This window comes from Aspergillus brunneoviolaceus, assembly GCF_003184695.1.
Source record: "Aspergillus brunneoviolaceus CBS 621.78 unplaced genomic scaffold BO95scaffold_16, whole genome shotgun sequence".
NCBI classification, from domain to species: Eukaryota; Fungi; Ascomycota; class Eurotiomycetes; order Eurotiales; family Aspergillaceae; genus Aspergillus; species Aspergillus brunneoviolaceus.
In genome coordinates, this window is record NW_020290746.1 from 498,870 (window position 1) to 519,849 (window position 20,980).

The following is a 20,980-nucleotide window of genomic DNA, read 5'->3' on the forward strand; positions in this document are numbered from 1 at the left end:
AAACCGGATCGCAAGAAATACCATCAAATGTCCTCCCCAGAGATGTTCGCATGCTTGAAGTACTTCATCCCCACCCAAGCGACCACCACCCACACCCACGACATGACCGCGGTCAAGATGATCAACGCCGGATAATACCCGACGATCGGCAGGGTGGGATCATCCTCCAGCTCCGGGGGCGCGTACGGCGTCTCCCCGACATCCCACGCCCAGCTCCAGACCCCAAAGCAGCTCCCCATCCCCACAACGAACACCAGCCACGTCACGATCAGGATGATCCACCCCCACCACTCCGTCTCCGAGTAGTCCCACACCATCTGCGAGCTGGCAGCCATATCCACCGCGTGCGTGGCCAGCGGCGACTTGGCCCGGTGCAGAGCCCGGTACGTCGGATCCGTCTGCAGAGTGTAGTAGGACTCGGAAGCCGACGAGGCGGAGGGCAGGCGCAGGCCCGTCGCGCCGCCGGTGGTGGAGGACGAATGCAAGGCGGTACTGGTACTGCTGGCCCGCGGGAAGGAGATGATCTCTTCGTCGTCCGTCGTCATCATCTCATCGCCGACTCCAAGGAGACTGTTTTTCGTTGGGCTGGACTGGCGATGCGTCGTTGTTGTCGTCGCCGCCGCCGCCGGCGCGGCCGCCCGGGCGCGTTGCGGTGCATCCATCAGCATCCATGCGGTATCCGTCTCATCCCCGGGTTGGGAGCCGAGGTTCCTGAGCGGGGTGTTTTCATCGTCTGCGCGCGACACGGGGTCGGCTAGATATCGCATTCGTGGGTTGGTGGAAGAGGATGAGGAAGGGGAGGAGGGTAAGGGGGTCGGTCCCGGTCGGGGTTCGCCGCTCCCACTGCTGTCCCCTCGCAGTACATCGGCCGGCACCCTTGCAGTCTTCTTGTCTCGATAGTCGAGCCGGGTGCCCAAGAGGGCCGTCTTGCGTAGCGAGCCGCGTCTCCGACGCGTCCTCCGATGTTGCTGGATCGCATTGGACATGGCCCGCCCGCCCCGTAAGCCGGAGGTGAGTTCGTCGCCGTCATCGCGCTCGAGGCCTGAATGGCTTCGCTCGGCCGTGTTCTGTGTCGCCTGGATCATTCGTAGGAAGGACAATCGGGACAGTAAGGAGCCTGAAGTGCTGCGCTTATGGCCGCTGCTTGCGCTTCCTGAGCGCATGCGCCCGGCGCGCCGGTCATTGTCGTCCAGCGAGAGTGCCGCACCGCTGCTATTGCCTGCTGCATCTTCCATTGGCGCAGACTAGGCGCGACTAACCAATCTTTAGCATGCCCACATCCAGTGTCCCGGTAGAAGAGTCGGCGAGGATTTTCATCAGCTGTGGTGCAAGCGTTGGCAGGGTACGAAAGGAAGGAGAAAGAGGAAATAGAAGACGAAGAGACTGAGGAAGAGGGGGCCGCAAGGCATCGATCGATCGGCCAAGAAGAAAAGGGTCCAGGCAGGCGGCGGTGGGCGGATGAGGTCCGGTACGGTACGGTACCTTCAAGGTTAGCAGCTGCCGCCCCAGTCGGTCTTCTTCCTCCCCGCAGCCCGCCTGGTTTGTTCTATTTTACTAGGTAGCATCAACATCTTACAGTTTACAGACTACTAAGTTACCTACTATAACTAATACTTCAGCAACTCATGGTAAACACGAAGCCCAGATAAATATAGGCAGAGGCTTGCCTGTCCACAAGACGCTCGGAATGAACTCTAAAATCACCATACAATGCAGACATCTACAATGGCATAAACTACGGGCAAATCCAACCATCACTCCAGCAAAATCAGGAATAAGAAACAAATCCCAGCAACATCAGCATGAAAACTGGGAAATCATGTGGGCACGTTCTCAGGACACCAAGAGCCCGAAGTTGGAATTAGGACTGGAAGAAAGTCACCTGAACAGACAATGGTATCACAAACTGGGAAGACTGTGCCAACCAACCCGGCCAGACGAGTACAAACCGGCAAACAGAAAAGAAGAAACCCGGTGTTAATTAAATCAACAACGATGCTCAAACAGCGAGTCTCAGAATCGCAGGGAAAGCCCTAGCTTCCCGTGGACAAATAAAAGAAGAAAGCAGAAAGCCATGATTCACACAGCCTGAAAGCAAAGGACGTCGATCCTCAACAGGCTGTGCTTATACATACTAATCGTACGACACCAGCGAGCTATTTATTCAATACTCGACCAAAGAGAAAATGTCAGGAATAGAATGAGAATGGTCAGTACTTTTAGTTTAGTCCGCAGAACGCTTAAGTGAGAAGCCCAAGAAGCTTAGCCTTTGATCAAAGTTGCGCGCATTCGTTCAAAGAAGACAGCATATGGAAACTTGAGTCAACAAAGCGGATTTGGGGTATTGGGTGTACGATAACACACAAATTTCATTTCAAAAGGAAGAATGGAGAATGGGAGATGCGCTTTAAAAATCCACCTTGTAAGGGGCAGCCATGAAGAAAAGAAAGAAAAGAAGAGAAGAGAGAAAAAGAAAAGCAGTGTTGAAAATGATGGAAAGACAGAGACAGTTGAAATGTAAAGTATTAGGGAGAAAGGAAGAAGGAGAGGAAGGGGCTGATGCTTAACGCTTTTGCCGGTACAGACCGCCGACTACCAGTGCTTGCGGCAGCATATATCGAGAACAGGCTACGCTTGATAGCCACCGAAGCCATTGCCGAAATTGGCATTGTTTGGCTGGTTCCATCCAGAGGCTGGGGCACCTTGGCCGCGGCCGTATCCTGCGTTGCCAGGAACTTGGCCGTAGCCTTGACCACCCATTCCGGATTGGTCCCATCCTCTACCGGCTGGGTTGGGGCCTGGAGCCAGAGAGTTAGCGGGAAACCCCACACTAGGGCGCAAACGAGCTACCTTGAGGGGTCATGGGTCCCCCAGGACCGCCGTACTGAGGAAAGTACGGAGTGGGACTAGAGTTGAAAGGTGAGCTGGCCTGCTGGCCAGAGAAATTGTCGAACTGGCCAGTAGGAGGACGATCCTTGCCCCACTATATGGTCAATTAGCATCGGGACTAAGACACGGGGAGCGAGAAGGACATACGCTGCACTTCAGAGGGCGTCCATTGACGTTGTAACCATTGAGCTGACAGATGGCCATGGCCGCATTCTCATGCGAGTCCATCTTGATGAAGGCAAATCCACGGTCCGCCTGCAGACGAGTCTCGAGCACGTAGCCAAAGTTCTGGAAGAGTGGCACCAGGTCGTTCTGCGTGGTGTAAGGGGTCAAGTTGCCCACGTAGCACGTGGTCTGCCACTGCGGGGTTTGTGAGACGACCATGTCGTAGCTCTGGATGCCGTGGGTAGGGAAGTTGTGATGGCCATACTGCGTAGCGGGTGTCATGCCCATTGCGGCCATGGCTTGTTGCTGAGAGATCGAAGGTTGGCCCTTCTGGTTGGCCCAATTACAACGGATTGCACGCGAGCCCAGCCATTCCCCATCCATGGAGTTCAAAGCCTTGTCGGCATCAGAACGGTCACGGAATGCAACAAAACCATATCCTCGGGAGCGACCAGTTTTCATATCCCACATGACACGAGCCTCAGACACGGAGCCGAAGGCAGAGAAGGCTTGCGTCAACACCTCGTCGTTTACTTCATTACTCAGATCACCAACGAAGATGTGGAAATGGCCCGAGGTGTCCTCCTTGTTCGTATTGTTGGATTGGTAGGCCCAGTTGACACGGATTTCCTGTAAAAGAGAGACAAGCAATAATTCAGTACCTGTCGAACAAACACCAAATAAGCCCAAATGTACATACCGACTGATGGATACGGCGCCCATTGAGCGTCTGCATCGCTCTCTCAGCAGCACCGGGATCATCAAACTCGACAAAGCCGTAGTTGTAACCTTTGCTGTTGAACTTCTGTGACTGTCAGTAGGGAGGATGAGCGTGCTTCAATAAAATAGTGGGGCATTAAGAATGCCAGAGGCCAGTGAGGGGGAAAAAACCTACGTTCTTGTCGGGGATGATCTTGACGCTAACAACATGACCGGTAGTCTCAAAGATTTGTTTCAGGATATCCTCAGTCACTCGGGGATCGAGGCCACCGACATAAAGGGCCCTCTTGTTTGGCTCAGGGGCCGCCCGACGCACGAAGCCACCAGCGCTGGTCGGGGACATCATATTGCCGGACATGGGCGATGTGATGGCGGTCGGAATCGGATTGGTGTTTTGTGGGATCACCACGGGCGGGCGGGGAGGTGGTGGCATGTGGGAGGGATTGGCTTGGCCGTTGCCCTGGGATGCATCGTACTGCTGGTTGGAGGCAACCGTAGAAGATTGGGGAGGAGGGGGGAGGGTGGTAGCGGTCGCAGCGGAGACGTTGTCGGCCATTGTTGACGGGGGGGAGGGAGGGGGAGAGTCACGAGATGGGACGATAGAGGATCACGGAACAAACAAATGTAGAGCTGCAAGACGGAACAGTCGATGAAAAAGCGTTTGACGGAATCACGGAGAATGGATATGCAATTTCTCGGTGACGGGACGATGCAGGGCGTTACGCAGTCAGAATTAAAGTAGGCGAAGGCGGCAGCAGACGCGGGGGGGGGTTTTGAGGGTGGTTGTTGGTGAGTGTTGATCGAAAAGGTCCAGGACAGAGTGGTGGTAAACGAGGACGGACAAGGCGCTAAACTAGATCATCCAAAGACAAGCACAAAGTACGAGCAACTGATGATGAATCGGACGATTGCAGTGCGAGTGAAATGAAGATGAGAGGTGTCGTGATGGACTAGACGGTGCTGAAAAGCAAATAAATGAGACCGGAGATGGTTTTCTCAACCACGACCCCGACCAGTCAGTGAATCCGTCAAAAGTGGTGGTGGAAACAGCTTTAAGCTCCCGAATGACAGCTGACGGGGAATGAGGAATGGAAAGGAGGAGGAGGGAAAAGCTGACAGCTGGAAGAAGGCAGAAATAAAATAGGAAAAAAAAAAGGGAAAAGAAAAGAAACACTGAGACAAAAGGGAAGAGAGGCAGCAATGACAGGTGGAACAGAGAAGAAAGTGGATGATGAAGAGGAAGAAGGAAAATAGAAGAGAGGAAGAAGAGAGACAGAAGGCGAATAAAACAGACAGGGGAAAAGCAGAGGGAAAGCTGCGATGGATGGATCTGAGCTGACGGGGAAGTTTGGATGGAGAACAAAACGAGGAGAGTGTTTGGATGATTGAATAATCCACGGTGGATGGGATGGGGTTCAATTGGCAGCTCAGTGGTCCAGTTGGTGGTCTGTCCTGGGAGTCGACCACGGTACGGAATACAGGACGTACAGTCAGTCAGTCAGTCAGTAGCGAAGTACCTTAAGGTAACCCGAAGTCAACTGGCTTGAGTCTGGCTGTATTGAAGGTACCTACTCCGTAGTAAGGTAAGTAAAGTAGAGCCGCTCCGAACTGGGGTGAGGGGCGCGCTAAGCCTCACCGCGTTAGTCCCCTTGTGACGGGGCTCTCGCCTTTTTTTGTCCTTCACTTACCGCAAGCCGGCTAACTAACCTCTTCAAAGCTAACTACCACCTCTTACTGAACTTACTACCTAGTAGGCGCTTAACTTGCCCATCATCATTCTTAGCTTCTTCCTCCACTCCTCAGTTCCCTTCTAACTTGCCTACCTGAAGATACCAAACTATCTGTCACCTGCAGTTACCCCTCTGGATTTTCTTGGTTTCTATTCTTAGTCTCCTCCCTTGACTCCTCCTCCCTCCCCCTCCCCTGTCACTTCCACGCGAACCTCGGTCCACCTCATTCAATTGGCTCTCGGGCCCGCCGTACAGGGAGTATAATCCCTCACGGCATCGCTAAAAGTCCCCGGCTGAATCACATCTCGTAGTGGTTTCAGATCGTGTTCTATCGTGGCCCATCACACATCCCCAACTGACCCCGGCACATCAGCAAATCAGCGCGGTCTATTGCCAGCAGCTTTCTTGTTAGTACGATCAGGTCGCAGCAGCAGCGTAACCATGGCCGCGACAGATTTTTCAAATCCCAAATCCCTGGATGTGTTAACATCCACGGTGAACCAGACGGTAGTACATCCGAGTCCGTTTGTTTCTCGTTCAAGTGACCTCTGACAACCCATAGCTCATTGACACGGCCCGGTTCTTCAACTCGCACGAGAAGATGCAGTACAGGGCACAGCTCAAACGCTCAATCCCCGTCGCTCACGAGCAGTTCCAGACCGCTTTGGACAGCCTCTCGGAGCAGATTGTAAGAACCATTGTCACCTTGTTCGGTGCCTGAGTTGGGACTGACTCTGAGCAGTTTATTGCCAAGGCGTTCTTGGAGCGAGACTATGAGGCAATCAAAGCGCGAAAAGCTGCACTTCATTCTGCCCAGGACTCCGCGATGGAGGATGCGGTCGTGAAGCCCGAGCCAGAAACGGCCCCCCAGCCTCAGGAAACCCCAGTCGTAGCCACGAATGCAGACACAATAAAGGCCGAGCCCACGGAATTTGAACCTGTGTTGAAGCCGCAGATTGAGCAGGATGTCGTAAAACAAGGCTCGACTGATCAATCTGTCAAGGAAGACCAAACCGACAACGGAGCTACCGCCCCTACCGTCTCCGGACAACCTTTCACCGGCCCGGACGAACTCAACTTCGACTCAATGCTCAACAATAATCCCGGGCCCAACGATTTCGACCTGAACCTTGACTTTGGCGATGACGCAGTTGGTAATGATGATTTTCTCGCCGGCTCCCACCTGGTTCCTACCGGTTCGGGCAATGAAGGCAACGCTACGTCTGGCAACACCGCGGCTGGCCTAGTGGGCACTGATAGCATGAATACTGCTGTGCCTACGGGTGGAGATGCGTTTGACTTGGAATTGCAGAAAGCTGAGGCGTTCTCCACCCAAGTTGGCAGTCTGACGGGACAACAGCTGGACGGTCAAGGAGGGGGAAACCTCGAAGATGTTATGGCACCGGGAGAGTCCAGCTTTGACGATTTATTCATGGAGAATGACACCTTCGGAGGGGATGGGACCGGGGACCCGAATTTATTGGAAGGCGACGGATTGGTGGATATCAACGAACTTGACGATAGCTGGTTTACATGATCACCTCCTGGGCAGTGGCCGTACGGCTCGGGATGCGATTTATGGGTGACGACACTGTGCGTTGGAATCACGAAATACAGGCAGTTCTATATAGCAGCGTCCCCTACAAATTCGGGTAATAAGCTAAGCCAAACGGAGTCGGTTTTCCTGTCGCAGACTCTTACTCATTACCCCGGCTGAAACCCCTTCGAAGTGTCAGGTCCATTGCTATCTCCTGCCGAACAGCCAATCGGCAAGGCAGAGTGATCCACCCTGTAAGGGGGCCCGGTACCTACCTGACGGTCTTCACTACTGACTCCGCGATGACGCAAGGTACGTCAGAGGTGGGCGCAAAAGCTAATCTCCGTTCCAATTTGACATCCCGATGCTCCACGCCCAAGGTGGATTGGCTCTGCTGCGTTTTCGGTGGTCTTGGTATGCAGCTAATTAATGCTTGGTTCCTAAATAGACTACGGGGGAATGCCACGAACTGGTTCTCCGTTCGGCAATCACTTCAATGGTTCGGGCGTTCCCCAAAGCAGAAACTCTGACAAGAGATATCGAATCCCTTTGCTAGCTGTAGTCTCCGCAAGAATGTATCAAGTGCCGTACCTGGCTATTCACGCACCCACAGGGACGATTGAAGTCAATATCAGTCACCTCAGGGTTACAAGGTGATGATGATGGTGATGGCGGCGATGATGTCATGACCTATCGGCCTATAGGAATTGTGCTTGCCCTGGACAGCACATCTTGAACCACGCGACGGTTGATAAGAATTGCACCTTGTCATGTTGAAGTTCTTTTACGAAAGTAGGTGGATAGGGTCTGCCGGGTCGATGGCGATAGCATAATGTAAGGTTATACGCGCATGTCAAGCCACAGACGACAGACTTCGTGCCGTCATTTCTACCGTGATTGACATGTGTGGACTTGTGGGGATAAATTTCTTGCCGTCTCGAGAGCCGACCATCCGTTCAAAGATGCAGGGATATAGTGCTGAGAATACACAATTCACCGGTAATCACGGATCGGTAGATTCGGCTTGGACAGAGGGATGGAGGGGAAATGGTGGTGGCGACGGCACTGTTGTTCAGCTATCGCGAAAGTCGGAGAGCGGAAGTATTGCCGGGGATCAGACCATGGATCTTCGAATAGACTTCTTCATCAACTCCTCAGTCGGAAGCGATCTTCGGTAACGGCCAAAAACAACCCGACGGAATGGTATCTTCCCACCCATGTGTCCCATTCCACTTGTACGAGCGCCCATTGCATTGCGGTGGAGGATGATGAGGAGTAACAGAGAGCCTAGTGAGGGGGAAGGGGGAGGCCAGGGCAGGTGGAAAGGCAAGAAGTGCACGTACTCTCCGTCGTAGTGAGGGAGGGATCTTCTCCCCACCTCCGCCCGACCCGATGATATCACCACACCGCCCTGCTCCTGCCAGCCAAGGATCCCCCCGCATTGACAATCAGACACATTGTCTTTCTGCTTTTCTCTTTCTTCTTTCTTCGCTCTCAAGCCCTTTCAGGCAGTCAGGCAGCATCTTTTTTTCCAAAGATCCTCAGCCGCTCATCAAATCATAAAAGTATATGGTATGGACATGTGGATCTACCTGTCCACTATGGAGCAGCACAACAGCGATTGGCCTTCTTTCTGATGATGAAGTCAAAGAGCGAGCATTAAGTGGTCATCTTATGATGACCGTGCTGGCCGGGTGGAAGGCTGTGCCGGACTACCCGTCGAGTCTACGAGTCTACTGCTGGGCTAGACTAGACTTCCAGGTAAGCTGGGCATCAGATTGACTCCAGTAGTCTAGTTAGTTAGTTAGTCAGTCACTCAGTCAGTCCGTTCCTTAGTTAAGTTATGAGTAACTAGACTAGCTATTAGTGTCAGTGTCTCTAGACACTGAACCAGATGGGCGTCAGACGTCACTGCCTCTTCATGCATGTGGTTCGAGACCCTCACCCACTAGTATGTTGTAGGAGTCTCATGCGTGATGAAACCCCCGAAACTCGGCTTTCCCCTCTCTTCCCATTCACATGAAGCATCCCATCAGTCAGTCTGCCATCTTACCACGTAACCCGACGGAGCGTATTTGTTGTCCAAAAGGTAGAGTGTAAGATACGAGGTCGATCCGGGGAAACGAGGAGGTACAGTGCACCACAGTACTACAGCCTCCCGCATCAGCTGATTGATACATAGTACCAATTCTCTGGCCGTGGAGATGTCGGAAGTGCATGAAGAACAGTGAATTCATGGTTCAATCTGATGTATCCGTTGGAGACCTACTAAACAAGACGTAAAGAGAGAGAGAGAGAAAAAAAAGCCTCCCAACCAGTTCAGGCAAGTCTCAGGTCTAGTAATGCGGATCACCGGATAGGACTTGAGCCTACCAGCTTTTTTCTCCTCCGCGTCATCGTTCTTCTGGACGTACCGTCTGTCTCTGTCTACCTGGTCAAATTTATTTAATAAGGATCTTGTGCCCAAGGAACGCTACCCGCACCGCCTCATTCTGGACTTGTCGGATTTTGTCATTGATCCTTTTGCTGACTGAACGACAACGACGACGAGGCGATATTATAGTATTCCACTATTGCACTATCGCACTATTTCTGATCACTGTCCTCTCGATCCCCCGTCGCACCCCCGCATTATTATCATTCTCGGCGCTTCTGGCCTTGTCCTGAGTCCTGACTGTCTTCACTTGCTGAAAGCGGTTGACCTTTTCTTCTTCTTGGGGACTTCCTTTATTTTTTTCGCGCACCCTCTCCACGTTCCACCTCCCCAAGATTTCGTATCCGTGCTATCGAATCTCCGATCCATTCACTACTATTGATTGCGGCTGCGGTGTGCGTGTACCAACCACGATTTGCAAAGAGACACATCGCTCCTTGCCGGCGTGTCGATCATCGCCCGAACCTAGAAAAGAAACCAAACAACCACCAACCCCGAAAGGAGACAACGCCCCAAACGAATTGATTATTATTCTTTTTCGACGAGTGCGAGGCAGAAAAAAAAAGCCAAAAAAAGACCCCAATATCCACTGGTCGCACGACTACGTGCATTGGCCCTGTGCGTCAAACACTGGCTCTGCGACTAATTCTAATTTTCCCTATCCTATAATCTTCACTGCTGTTGCTGGGATTTGACTAGTATATTACCTTTTTTATCCCTCTCTTTTTAAAGAGTAAGTCCCTTTTTTTTTTGTCCAGAGTCAAAACGTGCTCACTTCTTTCTTTTTTCAACCTTTTCACCTCCTGCTACATTCTTCTTCAACCTCTTCCAATTCTTACTTCACTGTGCATCCTGTCCTTCCTCTTGTTCCTCCTCTCCTTCCATCCCTCTCTCCATACTTCCCTTCCGTCTTCCGCCACTACCCGTTTGGAAGAGACACAGTTCCTCCGCCTCCTCTACACTACACATACTGAGAAGGATCTTGGCCCTGCCCATCACCTCAAAACCTGCTTCCTCCTTACACAACCACAAAGAATGCAGCCTGTTGATTGGCATTGTTCTTGTGCACAACAATGACGGCTCACGTTTCTCCTCTCCCACAGGTTCTTCTGGGGTCGGTTACTAGTCCCGGTGGTACAAATACTCAATTCCCCGACGGAGTGTCCGAGTCAACTCCGTTTCACGTGAGATCCGATCGGCGGCCTTCACTCGAGACATCGACACTTGCTAGCGATACTAGTTCCACTGTCGGGCAACCACCGGCCAGACGAGGCTTCCGTCGTCGCGCCTCGATCCTCAAGAAGTTGGCGGGTCCGCGGGAAAACGCAAAGCGTCTGTTCCGCTTGGGGTCCCTGATCCACTCTGCGCCCTCCATTACGCCACCATCCGCTTCCTCCCCTCCTCTACCTTCTCCTCCTTCTCCTCCTTCCCCTCCTCCTCCAATGACTCAAACACATTCCCATCGCCCCGTGTCTGAGCTCGTTTTGAACCCCAACGATGCCACAATGCTCACCACCTCGGGACTAAGAGTTGGCCGATTGCGCTCGCATTCTTCCTCCACTGTCTCTTCCAGCCAACCTTATCCGGCTTCCGCTCATTCCATCCCGTCTTCCGATCCGGCCGTGCCGTTCCCTCCTCTGCGCAACGAGAAGATAGTCGCCACAGGAAGTGGGATCTCGGTGGGAATCGCACTCACTGAGCCAGTGCTATATCTGCAAGGATATGATCAGAATGACCCCAGTACTAAGAAGTCGGCCATTCTTCGCGGGCAGTTGCATCTTAAAATCACCAAAAGCGTGAAGGTGAAGAAGATTTCGATCTGTTTCCGTGGGCATGCGCAGACTGATTGGCCAGACGGTAACTCTTCTCCCTCCTTCATCGATCATTCTTACGCGGATCCACTGACAAATCGTTTCGTTGACAGGTATCCCGCCCAAGAAAGTTCACTTTCACGATAAAAAGGATCTCGTCACACATGGAGTAATGTACTTCAACCATGGCGATACGGCACTGATGCAGAATGATTACGGTGCGCATTTCTATCAGCACGCTAAGCCGGTAACCTCTGTGACGGGCAAGGAGGGTCCGACCCTGATCACCCGGGAACTGCTTTCCAAGACCGGATCCTCAACCTCGTTGAGCCACACCGGCCAGTTCTCTGCCAAGGACCTCAAGCGACTATCCCTAAATTCCAACCACTCTCGGAGTTTTGGTAAGAATGATCCGCCACCTCCGCCGGTCCATCCGCCACGCAACTACCGCCTGTTCCCCGTGGGCGATTACCTCTACAGTTTCGAATTCCCGATCGATGGTTCTCTCCCAGAGACAATCAAGACCGACCTGGGATTCGTTCAGTATGACCTCGAGGCGATAGTTGAAAGAGCCGGTGCATTCCGGCCCAATTTGCTCGGTAGTCTAGAGGTTCCGGTGATCCGCACCCCGGCGGAGGGTTCGCTGGAGCAGGTCGAACCGATCGCAATTTCGCGCAACTGGGAAGATCAGCTGCACTACGACATCGTGATCTCCGGGAAATCATTCCCTCTGGGATCGCAAGTCCCTATTGCTTTCAAGCTGACCCCCCTGGCCAAGGTCGAGTGTCATCGGATAAAGGTCTATGTGACGGAGAATATTCAACACTGGACTGCAGACAAAAGTGTGCATCGTTTTCAGCCGGCGAAGAAAGTTCTACTGTTTGAGAAACGAGCCGACTCTGCCAGCACCAGTACCTATCCGGGAAGCTCGATGCGAGTCACGGCAGGGGGTGGCATTGACTGGGACCAGCGCGCAGCCGCTGCTCGGGGTCAGGAGGTGGTGGATCGAAACCGAACCAATCTTCTTGGCAATCTGTCTAGCGACTCGGGAGTTGGTCCGACGGAGATGGAATTCAATGTCCAGTTGCCGAGTTGTCAAGAAATGCGCAACCGGGACGAGTCTCAACGACTACACTTTGATACCACATACGAGAACATCCAAATAAACCACTGGATCAAGGTAAGATATTTCCATGCTGATTGGCAATGTTTGCAATCTAATTTGAAATTCAGATTGTTTTACGCCTCTCCAAGGTCGATGAGAGAGACCCCGGCAAGCGAAGACACTTCGAGATCTCTATCGATTCTCCGTTCCACCTGCTATCCTGCAAGGCCACGCAGGCCAACATCTACCTCCCGGCGTACACCTCGCCGGAGTCGGAGCCAACCCCACAGGCACAGGAGTACGAGTGCGGTTGTCCTGGCGCACCCCTGATCAACCGGGCGGGCTCCAGCCGACAATCGCTTTCCTCCTCCGACCGAGATGAGCGACCCAACGGAGGCGCTGTCACGAGAAGCTTTACCAACAGCTCCGGTGGCTTAACCCGGCCACCACAGGCGCATCTGGCTGATGAACCGGTCGACCGCCCACCGCGACCGATGCATCTCCTTCGCGCGCCGTCATTTGCACCTCCTGCCTTCGAAGAGCTCGAGCCACCGCCGCCTCTCGTCACTCCTCCCCCGGAGTACAATACCATCGTTGGAGACAATGATCGAGAGGCCGTGTTGCAGGATTACTTCTCGCGGTTGTCATTCTATGAGGAGCACGCCGATGACGATCGGGGCCTTGGGCGTGTCGATGTACCTCTGACTCCGGGAGGCCGTGTGAATCGCAGCATGGACGTTCCCCGCGAGTGGGTGCGCCTGGAATAGATTGTCACCTCCTAGCCCATGGCAGGCTGGGTCTTGATGTCCCGATGACACTGGAATAGACCTCACGACGTTTATGCTTTTTCTTTTTTTTTCGTCTATCTTATCGAGCTTACAGGAAAGGATCGGAGTTGACGAGTCACTGAAAGATACCCTCTGCACATATGGAGGCATGTAAAGGTGACTTCCATGATGAATATGTGTCAAGCTTACCTTTTGAGTTTCTGGGAAGGGCGCAGATGGACTGGATATATGGTCGGCGCCTGTACTGACGGATTGCATTACCTCGAGCGATCATTCCTTTTTTTCTCATTTCTCAATCTTTTGACCATATAAACACTTTTATCGGCATGATTACATTTGTTTTTAGATACCACCCTTCAGAACTTTGATCTGAAAGAATACAAGATGCGATGTCTTAATGTCGTCGCAACGCACCACAGATGTCTCCATGGGTTCATACATAGTAGACTACAAACGTGGACCCACCGACCTACAGATGGGGATCCCTTACATAGGACTACTGGTAGTGCTGTTAACTGTTAAGGGCTTGCAGATGCGTAGATGGATTAGCTTCGATATAGGCAGCAAGGCAACAGGCGTGACAGGTGATAAGGTGGAGGAGGGACTTTTGACACTCATTAATCTCTTGGAACTTGGAAATCGCATGGAGCTGCCTTTTTTGGGTCGAGCTGTGGCGCTCCATTCCGCCGCCGCCAATTGTTCTGGCCTTTTTTTCCATCGGCCTCTGCCGTCATTCTGCCTTCCCCATACATCCATCTATCTTCCTATCTTCCTATCTTCCCTTTCTCTTCATTCGGTTCATGTTCAATTGATCTTTCTCTATCTCCCATCTTGCAAAGCTTCGAATAAATTCTCATCTCAACAGTGCACCACAAATCTTTCGAGTTCAGGTCACAAGATCCCATCGGACAAGCGCCTATTGTTACACCGAGTTAGGTAGTTACTTAGTTGGTTGGTTGTATGCAGACTTTCTACTGCGCTGCAGGTGCTGAGTCAAATCTATCCGTTCTCTCGCTCATTCATTGAACTATCATCGCCTCGCCTCTGCCCAACCCCCAAAATAAGCTTACCTGTTACTCTACGTTGCTGTGCAGCTGTAGAGGACCCAACGCCAACATGGCTATTGAAGTTGTCCCCCTCACAGAGGCCGACATCCCCGACGCCATCGAGATCATCCAATCGGCCTTCGCAGAGGATCCATATTTCAAGTGGGTGTTCGATGCTGCCAATGTAAGTTTTCATTCCTTGACTTTGATGCGTAAGGGTTCTTCAATTCCCTCCCCAACAGAGGGCGACCTCTGGGAATGATAATAGTCAATAAGAAGAGCAAGCAAAGCTAATCGGTCTCCTCCTGGCGCGGGTCGCGTGGGGTTTCTCCCCGACCAACGTTGCTCGTCATGTGAGGTCCCCCCCAATGCACAATAGTTCAATAAAGAACGAAATCATGACTCTCTCGCTGTCCGATGCCGTTGGGGCATCAACAACGCCATCTTTCAAGTCGCCAAGGAGACACCGGATGACGATACGGGCGATGCGACCGGCGACCGAACGGCCACCTCGCGCGTCGTGGGTGTCTCCTGCTGGCTCCCGCCCCATTCACCCTCCGAGCCCGAGAGCTGGTATACCTGGTCGCAAGGGTGGTTGCTCACTGCTCGCCAGGCATTGAACAACCTGCGCCATTGGGGCCGCGGGGGCCTGCGCACGAATCGCTATTGGATCTGGAAGGCCCGTCAGCATGAGGCCCAGAGCCAGATCTGGGATGACCCCAAGGGGTATTATTTCTGTAATATCGTGGCCGTCCGACCGGGCACGCAGGGGAAAGGTATTGGTCGGAAGCTCTTCGAGGCCGTGACGGATAAGGCGGACCAGGAGGGGGTCAAATGCTACCTGGAGAGCTCGCGGAATGAGCCCAACGTTCGGATTTACGAGAAGATGGGGTTTGAGATGAAGAAGGAGATGGAGTGTAGGGATGGGGAGGATGTGTGCATGGTGAGTGGACGTTCAATTATCCCATCGTTGGGGCGGAATTTATGGTGGTGTGGTGTCTGTGTGTATGCCTGCTGATCTCATGTCTAGCTCTATTGTATGGTGCGCAAGCCGAGGTCGAAGTATTAGTAGGAGGCGGAGTCGAATTCCACCCACACCCACGGCGTTTGCTTATCTGACACTCGATGGCGCAGCGCGAATCATCTTATGTACAGTACTAAACGCTAAGTTACTAGATTACTATGGATGGAACCACTGCCTACTAATCAACGAACCCATGTTCTTGTTCAACTGAGACATGAACGTGGCTTTGCGACCGCCAAAGTTGTTGGTCTGACTCAAGAAACTCAACTTGGTCTACTGCATGAACCGGGATCGTCCCAACTCCTTCTTTCTGTTCCATGTGAATTCGTTTCGATGGGGCAAGCCCCCCAGCCCCCCCTTGTTGGGTTTCCTAGTGGAAACGGCGAACCGTTTGGTCGGAGAGCCACTGACGAAACCGAAACCCGGGGTAGTTACGGTATATTTACACGCTGGAAACTTGGCTGCCACTGCACAACTCACTACTTTGTACGTGATATATAATAACATCACATATAACCAATATGTCATATGCTGACTGATGCCTCTGCCAGAACCTGCTAGACACTCAAAGTGTTTTCTTCAGCCATCGGATCTGCAGGGTTACTGCGTATGGCCGTCCTTGCCGGTGGTCCGAGCCTCCGGGTTAGTAGACTTGATTATACGAGTCAGACACAATCCGTCGTTTCACCAACTCCTAGTAGGTCACCTTCTGACTATCTTTGGATCAAAATGCCTGGCCTAGAACGCGTCAGGGGCCGAGAAAAGGCTTTTTCGTAGGCCGACCGTCTCATCTTGATTACTTGCACAAAGGTTAAAAGTGATACGTAAATTCTGCAACATGATACCACGCAACTCAACTTCCCAGTTTCAAGCCAAACCTTCCCCCTCTTTTGCTGGGAGCTGTCGACGTTCGCTAACTCAGATCGAAGCACTGTGATATATCCTGCCGACGTTCGCTGGATCGAAATACTGTGATATATCAAGCTGGATCGAGCGTCCAAGCCACTGACGCTTCTCTCCAACTCTCGTTCTTCGTGCCCTGCGCAGCTGGTCTGTTAGCTTTTTCTTCCCTTCTTCACCCTGAAGAATTCCACTCGTTTTTGAGCGACTCATGAACCAACGCTGAGCCCTGGTGGTTAACGACACTTACGAATGCCTTTTGCCTCGATCTCGCGACGAACGCGTCTGTCACACACTCTTTTCCAGCCATTTATGCGCAGCCTCCAGAAACGAAGCCATGCTCTCTCACTGTCAGGACGGGTCGGACTGGCCCTGGGTCTCTTGGGTAAGCTGCACTGATCGACTGAAGGAGGAAATGCTCCGAACCTTAAGCACTGACTACCGGTATGGGGCACAGCGGCCCTTATGCTAGGCGTTCTTCTCGCAACGTGGGTTGTGTTGCGAGTCAAGCGCGGGCCGGGCGTCACCCTCCGGACCCTGTTCAACCGCCAACCGATTCCTGCCCGCAGACCCGAAAGCGACCCATCTGACCCAGAGGCCGCAAAGTCCCTAGACGACCTGTCCCGTCAAGACAGCCTACCACAACACCCGTCTCCACGTCGCATATCCAATGTCTCTCCGCGCCGACTCTCCCAGCGCATGTCTCAGCACGAATACATGAGCCTCCACGAGAAGACAACCAACTCGCCAACGACCACCATCCGCACCACACCGGCAGCAGACCACCCCCAATCCTCCACTAACCCGGGGAGCCCGATGATCCCGCTGCGCCCGATAGCACGGTTGGGGCCGGTCCGCACCATGTCCGAGGCGGACATCCGGCGCGTCCCCCCGCCGTCACCCCTTCGGCATGCCGCCGCCGCTGTCGCCGGGCTACGCACGAGCACTCGATCCGCGGGCACGGGCACGGGGATGGGCACAGCGCCCCAGGCGATCCATCCGCCGGCGTGGAATCTGCCCTGGAAGGACGAGGAGTTCTATGTCCCTGATAGTCCGGAGGACCATATCATCGTTCTGCCCTCGCCACGTGATTTGAAGACGTTCCGGTTGACATTGCATGCGTGACGTCGGTTTCGTCCTAGGATCTCATTAAAAGTGTCTGGTATATGGAGGGGTAATGTATAGTGTGTGAGGTCCGCGACCGGGGATGACTGTGCAATGTATGCAGCGGTAATGTCTATGATGGTGTACTTATTAGGAGACATGTAATGATTATGACTGACTATATTGATTGAGGTGCATTGGGTTGCTGTTGATGTTTATTGTTGCGCGAGTTATATGTTCATAGCATTCGTTGTATTTAGCTACTTAGGTCCAATTAGTTCGGGTGTCCTTCCTCGTAAGGCGTTATTTGGTCTATTGTCTCTAATGTACACGATGATCGTAGGTGGTTGCAGATCATGGCTGAATGATGTTTTGTGTTTGATGAGCTAGAAGTTGGATCTGCGACCTAAGCGACGATCTACACAACCTTACTCTATCGCAGAAGTACCGTACATCAGACCCGGCTGCAGAGTCTTACGTACTTGAAAACACACCCCTTAGAGGAAGCAATCGAATCTTTTCTCCTTTCAACAGCCCAAAACAATCTTCGAAGGGATTCTCAGAAAGGATACAGACTCTTCCCACCCCCCCCCGACGGACCCCTTGTTTCACAGCCACGTACGCTTCGGCATTGTCCTCCCTGAAAAGCAGTTGTTGGCTCCTTGAGTCATGGGCCTGTTTGAGATCTTCTTTGTTGATCCGGATTGTCGGGTTGAGATCGGTTTCAGGATGGAGGGTGGGTACCCACTTTGTTCCAGTTGGTTGATGTTCGATGTTCTGGAATAAGTGGAGAGGCGTGAGATTTTGTTTACTCAATGTGGGGTGGGTGGTATTTGGGCTTGTGGTTGTGTCTTATGATATATGTATGTGCTGGGTTGAGTGGGACTCGGATGCTAAGTGATGTTTGTATGGAGTGGTAGTTTTTCGGGCCTACTAAAAGGTAAGTTAACCTAGCTTTCAACAATGCAACTGTATATTTACTGTGCCAATCCGTCAAAGTTGTCTTGCTGTCAGACTCATTCGAGCTTATTTGTTGGTTTGAGTTGACAGAGTGACCTGTGGGTAAGTTGTCTCGTCGTCGCGCTGGTTTGGTACCCTGCGGAGTACTGTACTTAGTGATATGCAGGTGGTACTAATAAACCCTTGTCCTGGCCCTGACCCTGACGAAGGTCCACTGTGATGTCGCATAAGCTCTTACGAATTGCAGGGTTGATCTGATGGCATCGCTCAATGAGATTCCAATTCATCGCCCCTACCTGTCGAATCTCTAACAGAAGCAGGTCATGAGATGATCAGTCTACTCGAAGAAGTGATTCTTTGTTGAGTTCTTGATTGCGATTCGTTCTCACACCTCAGCCATGGCGTCCCTACGCATTTCGGCTGCCATCTTGCCAAGAACCATCTCACCTCAGCTCTGACCTCCTGTTGGTCATCTTGCCCCCCCACTGTCCGAAGACCCTGCTTGGCATCCATGATCATGGATCCCGTCTGTTTGCTTCGGGGTATAAAGATCGGGTAGAGGCCGCTATCATTGGTCCAACCAGGCGACAAAAGCCAATCCATCAAGTTGACATGTCCAAACCCACAATCAATGCGGATGTGCTTGTCACACAGTTTCACCCGCGACAAGGTGACTCGAGCATGGCCCAGTTGCAGTTGCAGTGGCCCGTTCCAAATTACCCGCCGGGATTGCATGCAAGACTGCATCCCACCCTCAATCCTCCGATTAGCGTCCTTGGGACGGTCAGCCACCGCGGAGAATTCTCCGCCCCTCGAATTCAAAAGACCCTGCATCAGACTAGGTACCTAGTGTGCTTCCACAAATTAGGTGATGAGATCTGAAAGTGACCCCCCCCCTCCCCCTCCCGGAAGTAGGGCGGTCCCAGATCGTGTTTGGTGCTGTGCCTGAGTGCCATGCGACTGTGATGTGCGCCATGCCGGGTCTAGAAGCCAGGGTGACAGGGCACAGGTACCGGTACCTGGGGGCTATTGGACCCTTTCTTCTCGGTCCTGTCCGGAGAAAGAAATTGATGACCCCGCCTTACCAGGCGTCGGATAATGAAAGTCGGACCCTGGCTGGCTTAGGTTCTCGTTGATTTCGAACGCCACCGCCAATCAAAGGGACTTTTATCGAACTGAAACAGCCCACCACTGCATCGATTGCTCATCGCTCGTGGCTTGACGGAATCAGACTTGGCAGGTACCGGTACCTGGGGAGTTGCAAGGATCGCTTTATTGTGGGCAAGAAGAAGGCACACACCGTTATTTCCACCATGCCGATGGTGAATTGTGAAACTGGGGCTTGTCTTGGTAGGCCCTGGCCAGCGCATCTGGATGTTGAATGTCAACCGGTGAATACTACGATAGCGCCATGGGACGGGGGACCCCCTCTTTCCCTGCAGGTGTATAAGTATGAACCCCTTCCAGCCTCGACTTGGGGAGGTTTCTCGTACACGACATTCCAGATTTGATATCTGTGACACTCCTTTCCTTTCTACTGCCCAGGCTTTTGACAATTTCCAGGTTTGATATCTGTGACACTCCTTTTTTTTTTTTCGTACGACTACTTTCAACAAAAAATCCCGGGTTTGATATCCGTGCCACTCCTTTCTTCTTTCGCAAACGTTTCGTTCCTTGCCTGAAGACAGTGAGGTCATTGACTGCTCACCATGTCGTTCCTTTATCAATTCATTCTTCTGGCCTTGAGTCTATTCCTGGGAGTCGGCGAGGCCTCGAAGTGGAGGAACCCTCACCACGCCACCACCTCGACAGCGAGCCCCAACCCTACCTCTACGGCCCTCACCGCAACTACGATCTCATCCCCCTCCACCGCCGTGACTCCCTCAGCCAGCAGCTCCAGCGCCGTGACCTCTTCCTCTTCCAGCAGCAGCGGCAACAGCAACACCACAATCTGGCAACCCCAAGTCGGCACAACCTGGCAAATCATCCTCACCGACCCCATCGACCCCAGCACCATCACCACCACCACCACCTCCACCGAAGTCTACGACCTCGACCTCTGGCTCAACGACGCCGCCACCATCGCCGACCTCCACGCCCAGCACCGCAAAGTCATCTGCTACTTCTCCGCCGGCAGCTACGAGTCCTACCGCCCGGACAAAGCCGCCTTCCCCGCCTCCACCCTCGGCAACACGCTGGACGGCTGGCCCGACGAGCAATGGCTCGACATCCGCTCCCCGGACGTCCGCGCCGTCCTCGCCACCCGCCTCGACCTCGCCGCCCAGAAGGGGTGCGACGGCGTCGACCCCGACAACGTGGACGGCTACGATAACGATAACGGCCTGGGGCTGACGGCCTCCGACGCGGTGGAGTTCGTGAAATGGTTGGCGGAGCAGGCCCACGCGCGCGGCATGGCGGTGGGCTTGAAGAACGCCGGCGGCATTATCCCCGACGTGATCGCGGAGATGCAGTGGTGTGTTAATGAGCAGTGTGTGGAGATGGGGGAGTGTGAGACGTATGCCCCGTTTGTGGCCGCGGGGAAGCCGGTTTTTCATATTGAGTATCCTGGTGCTGTGGGCGAGGGGGACGGGGAGGGAGAGGGGGGGGGGGTGGGGAAGGTGAAGGTTGCGGAGGAGGAGAAGAGTAGGGCGTGTCAGGGGAATGGGGCGGCGGGGTTTTCGACTGTATTGAAGAATTTGGGGCTGGATGCTTGGGTGGAGGTTTGTTAGGGTTGTTTCCGGCGACGAGAGGGATGGGGCAGGGGGGG

At 53.1% G+C, this 20,980-nt stretch overlaps 6 protein-coding genes across 6 annotated transcripts; 5 read left to right on the forward strand and 1 right to left on the reverse strand.

The window, feature by feature from the left end:
- Positions 1–23: 23 nt before the first annotated feature.
- BO95DRAFT_451311 (uncharacterized protein) lies at positions 24–4,330 on the reverse strand (the record flags this gene model as incomplete). The annotated part of the gene is made up of 7 exons (XM_025588072.1): positions 24–1,228; positions 1,635–1,694; positions 2,646–2,798; positions 2,851–2,983; positions 3,037–3,684; positions 3,755–3,859; positions 3,950–4,330. 7 exons carry the CDS (start codon positions 4,328–4,330, stop codon positions 24–26), a joined length of 2,685 nt encoding a protein of 894 aa, XP_025444844.1.
- Positions 4,331–5,703: 1,373 nt separating this feature from the next.
- On the forward strand, positions 5,704–7,261 carry BO95DRAFT_440661 (uncharacterized protein). Its single transcript, XM_025586012.1, has 3 exons — positions 5,704–6,011; positions 6,067–6,192; positions 6,247–7,261. The coding sequence occupies exons 1-3, from the start codon at positions 5,946–5,948 to the stop codon at positions 7,039–7,041; spliced, it is 987 nt and encodes a 328-aa protein (XP_025444845.1). The 5' UTR covers positions 5,704–5,945; the 3' UTR covers positions 7,042–7,261.
- A 2,817-nt stretch (positions 7,262–10,078) lies between these two features.
- BO95DRAFT_440664 (arrestin C-terminal domain-containing protein) lies at positions 10,079–13,595 on the forward strand. Its single transcript, XM_025586013.1, has 3 exons — positions 10,079–11,332; positions 11,400–12,466; positions 12,520–13,595. Exons 1-3 carry the CDS (start codon positions 10,549–10,551, stop codon positions 13,156–13,158), a joined length of 2,490 nt encoding a protein of 829 aa, XP_025444846.1. The 5' UTR covers positions 10,079–10,548; the 3' UTR covers positions 13,159–13,595.
- Positions 13,596–14,295: 700 nt separating this feature from the next.
- On the forward strand, positions 14,296–15,294 carry BO95DRAFT_357267 (GNAT family N-acetyltransferase; the record flags this gene model as incomplete). The annotated part of the gene is made up of 3 exons (XM_025582344.1): positions 14,296–14,409; positions 14,605–15,168; positions 15,256–15,294. The coding sequence occupies 3 exons, from the start codon at positions 14,296–14,298 to the stop codon at positions 15,292–15,294; spliced, it is 717 nt and encodes a 238-aa protein (XP_025444847.1).
- A 1,320-nt stretch (positions 15,295–16,614) lies between these two features.
- On the forward strand, positions 16,615–17,274 carry BO95DRAFT_480388 (uncharacterized protein; the record flags this gene model as incomplete). Its single annotated transcript, XM_025590139.1, has 1 exon — positions 16,615–17,274. The coding sequence occupies one exon, from the start codon at positions 16,615–16,617 to the stop codon at positions 17,272–17,274; it is 660 nt and encodes a 219-aa protein (XP_025444848.1).
- A 2,870-nt stretch (positions 17,275–20,144) lies between these two features.
- Positions 20,145–20,942, forward strand: BO95DRAFT_347219 (endo alpha-1,4 polygalactosaminidase; the record flags this gene model as incomplete). The annotated part of the gene is made up of 1 exon (XM_025581995.1): positions 20,145–20,942. A coding segment is annotated over one exon (798 nt), but the record flags the coding sequence as incomplete, so codon positions are not given.
- Between the last annotated feature and the right edge of the window lie 38 nt (positions 20,943–20,980).

Coding starts and splice junctions, on each gene's coding strand:
- BO95DRAFT_440661 (XM_025586012.1), top strand. CDS start 5,946: ATGGCCGCGACAGATTTTTCAAATCCCAAATCCCTGGATGTGTTAACA. Junction 6,012..6,066: donor CATCCACGGTGAACCAGACG/GTAGTACATCCG, acceptor GACAACCCATAG/CTCATTGACACGGCCCGGTT. Junction 6,193..6,246: donor ACAGCCTCTCGGAGCAGATT/GTAAGAACCATT, acceptor GACTCTGAGCAG/TTTATTGCCAAGGCGTTCTT.
- BO95DRAFT_440664 (XM_025586013.1), top strand. CDS start 10,549: ATGACGGCTCACGTTTCTCCTCTCCCACAGGTTCTTCTGGGGTCGGTT. Junction 11,333..11,399: donor GCAGACTGATTGGCCAGACG/GTAACTCTTCTC, acceptor TTTCGTTGACAG/GTATCCCGCCCAAGAAAGTT. Junction 12,467..12,519: donor AAATAAACCACTGGATCAAG/GTAAGATATTTC, acceptor TTTGAAATTCAG/ATTGTTTTACGCCTCTCCAA.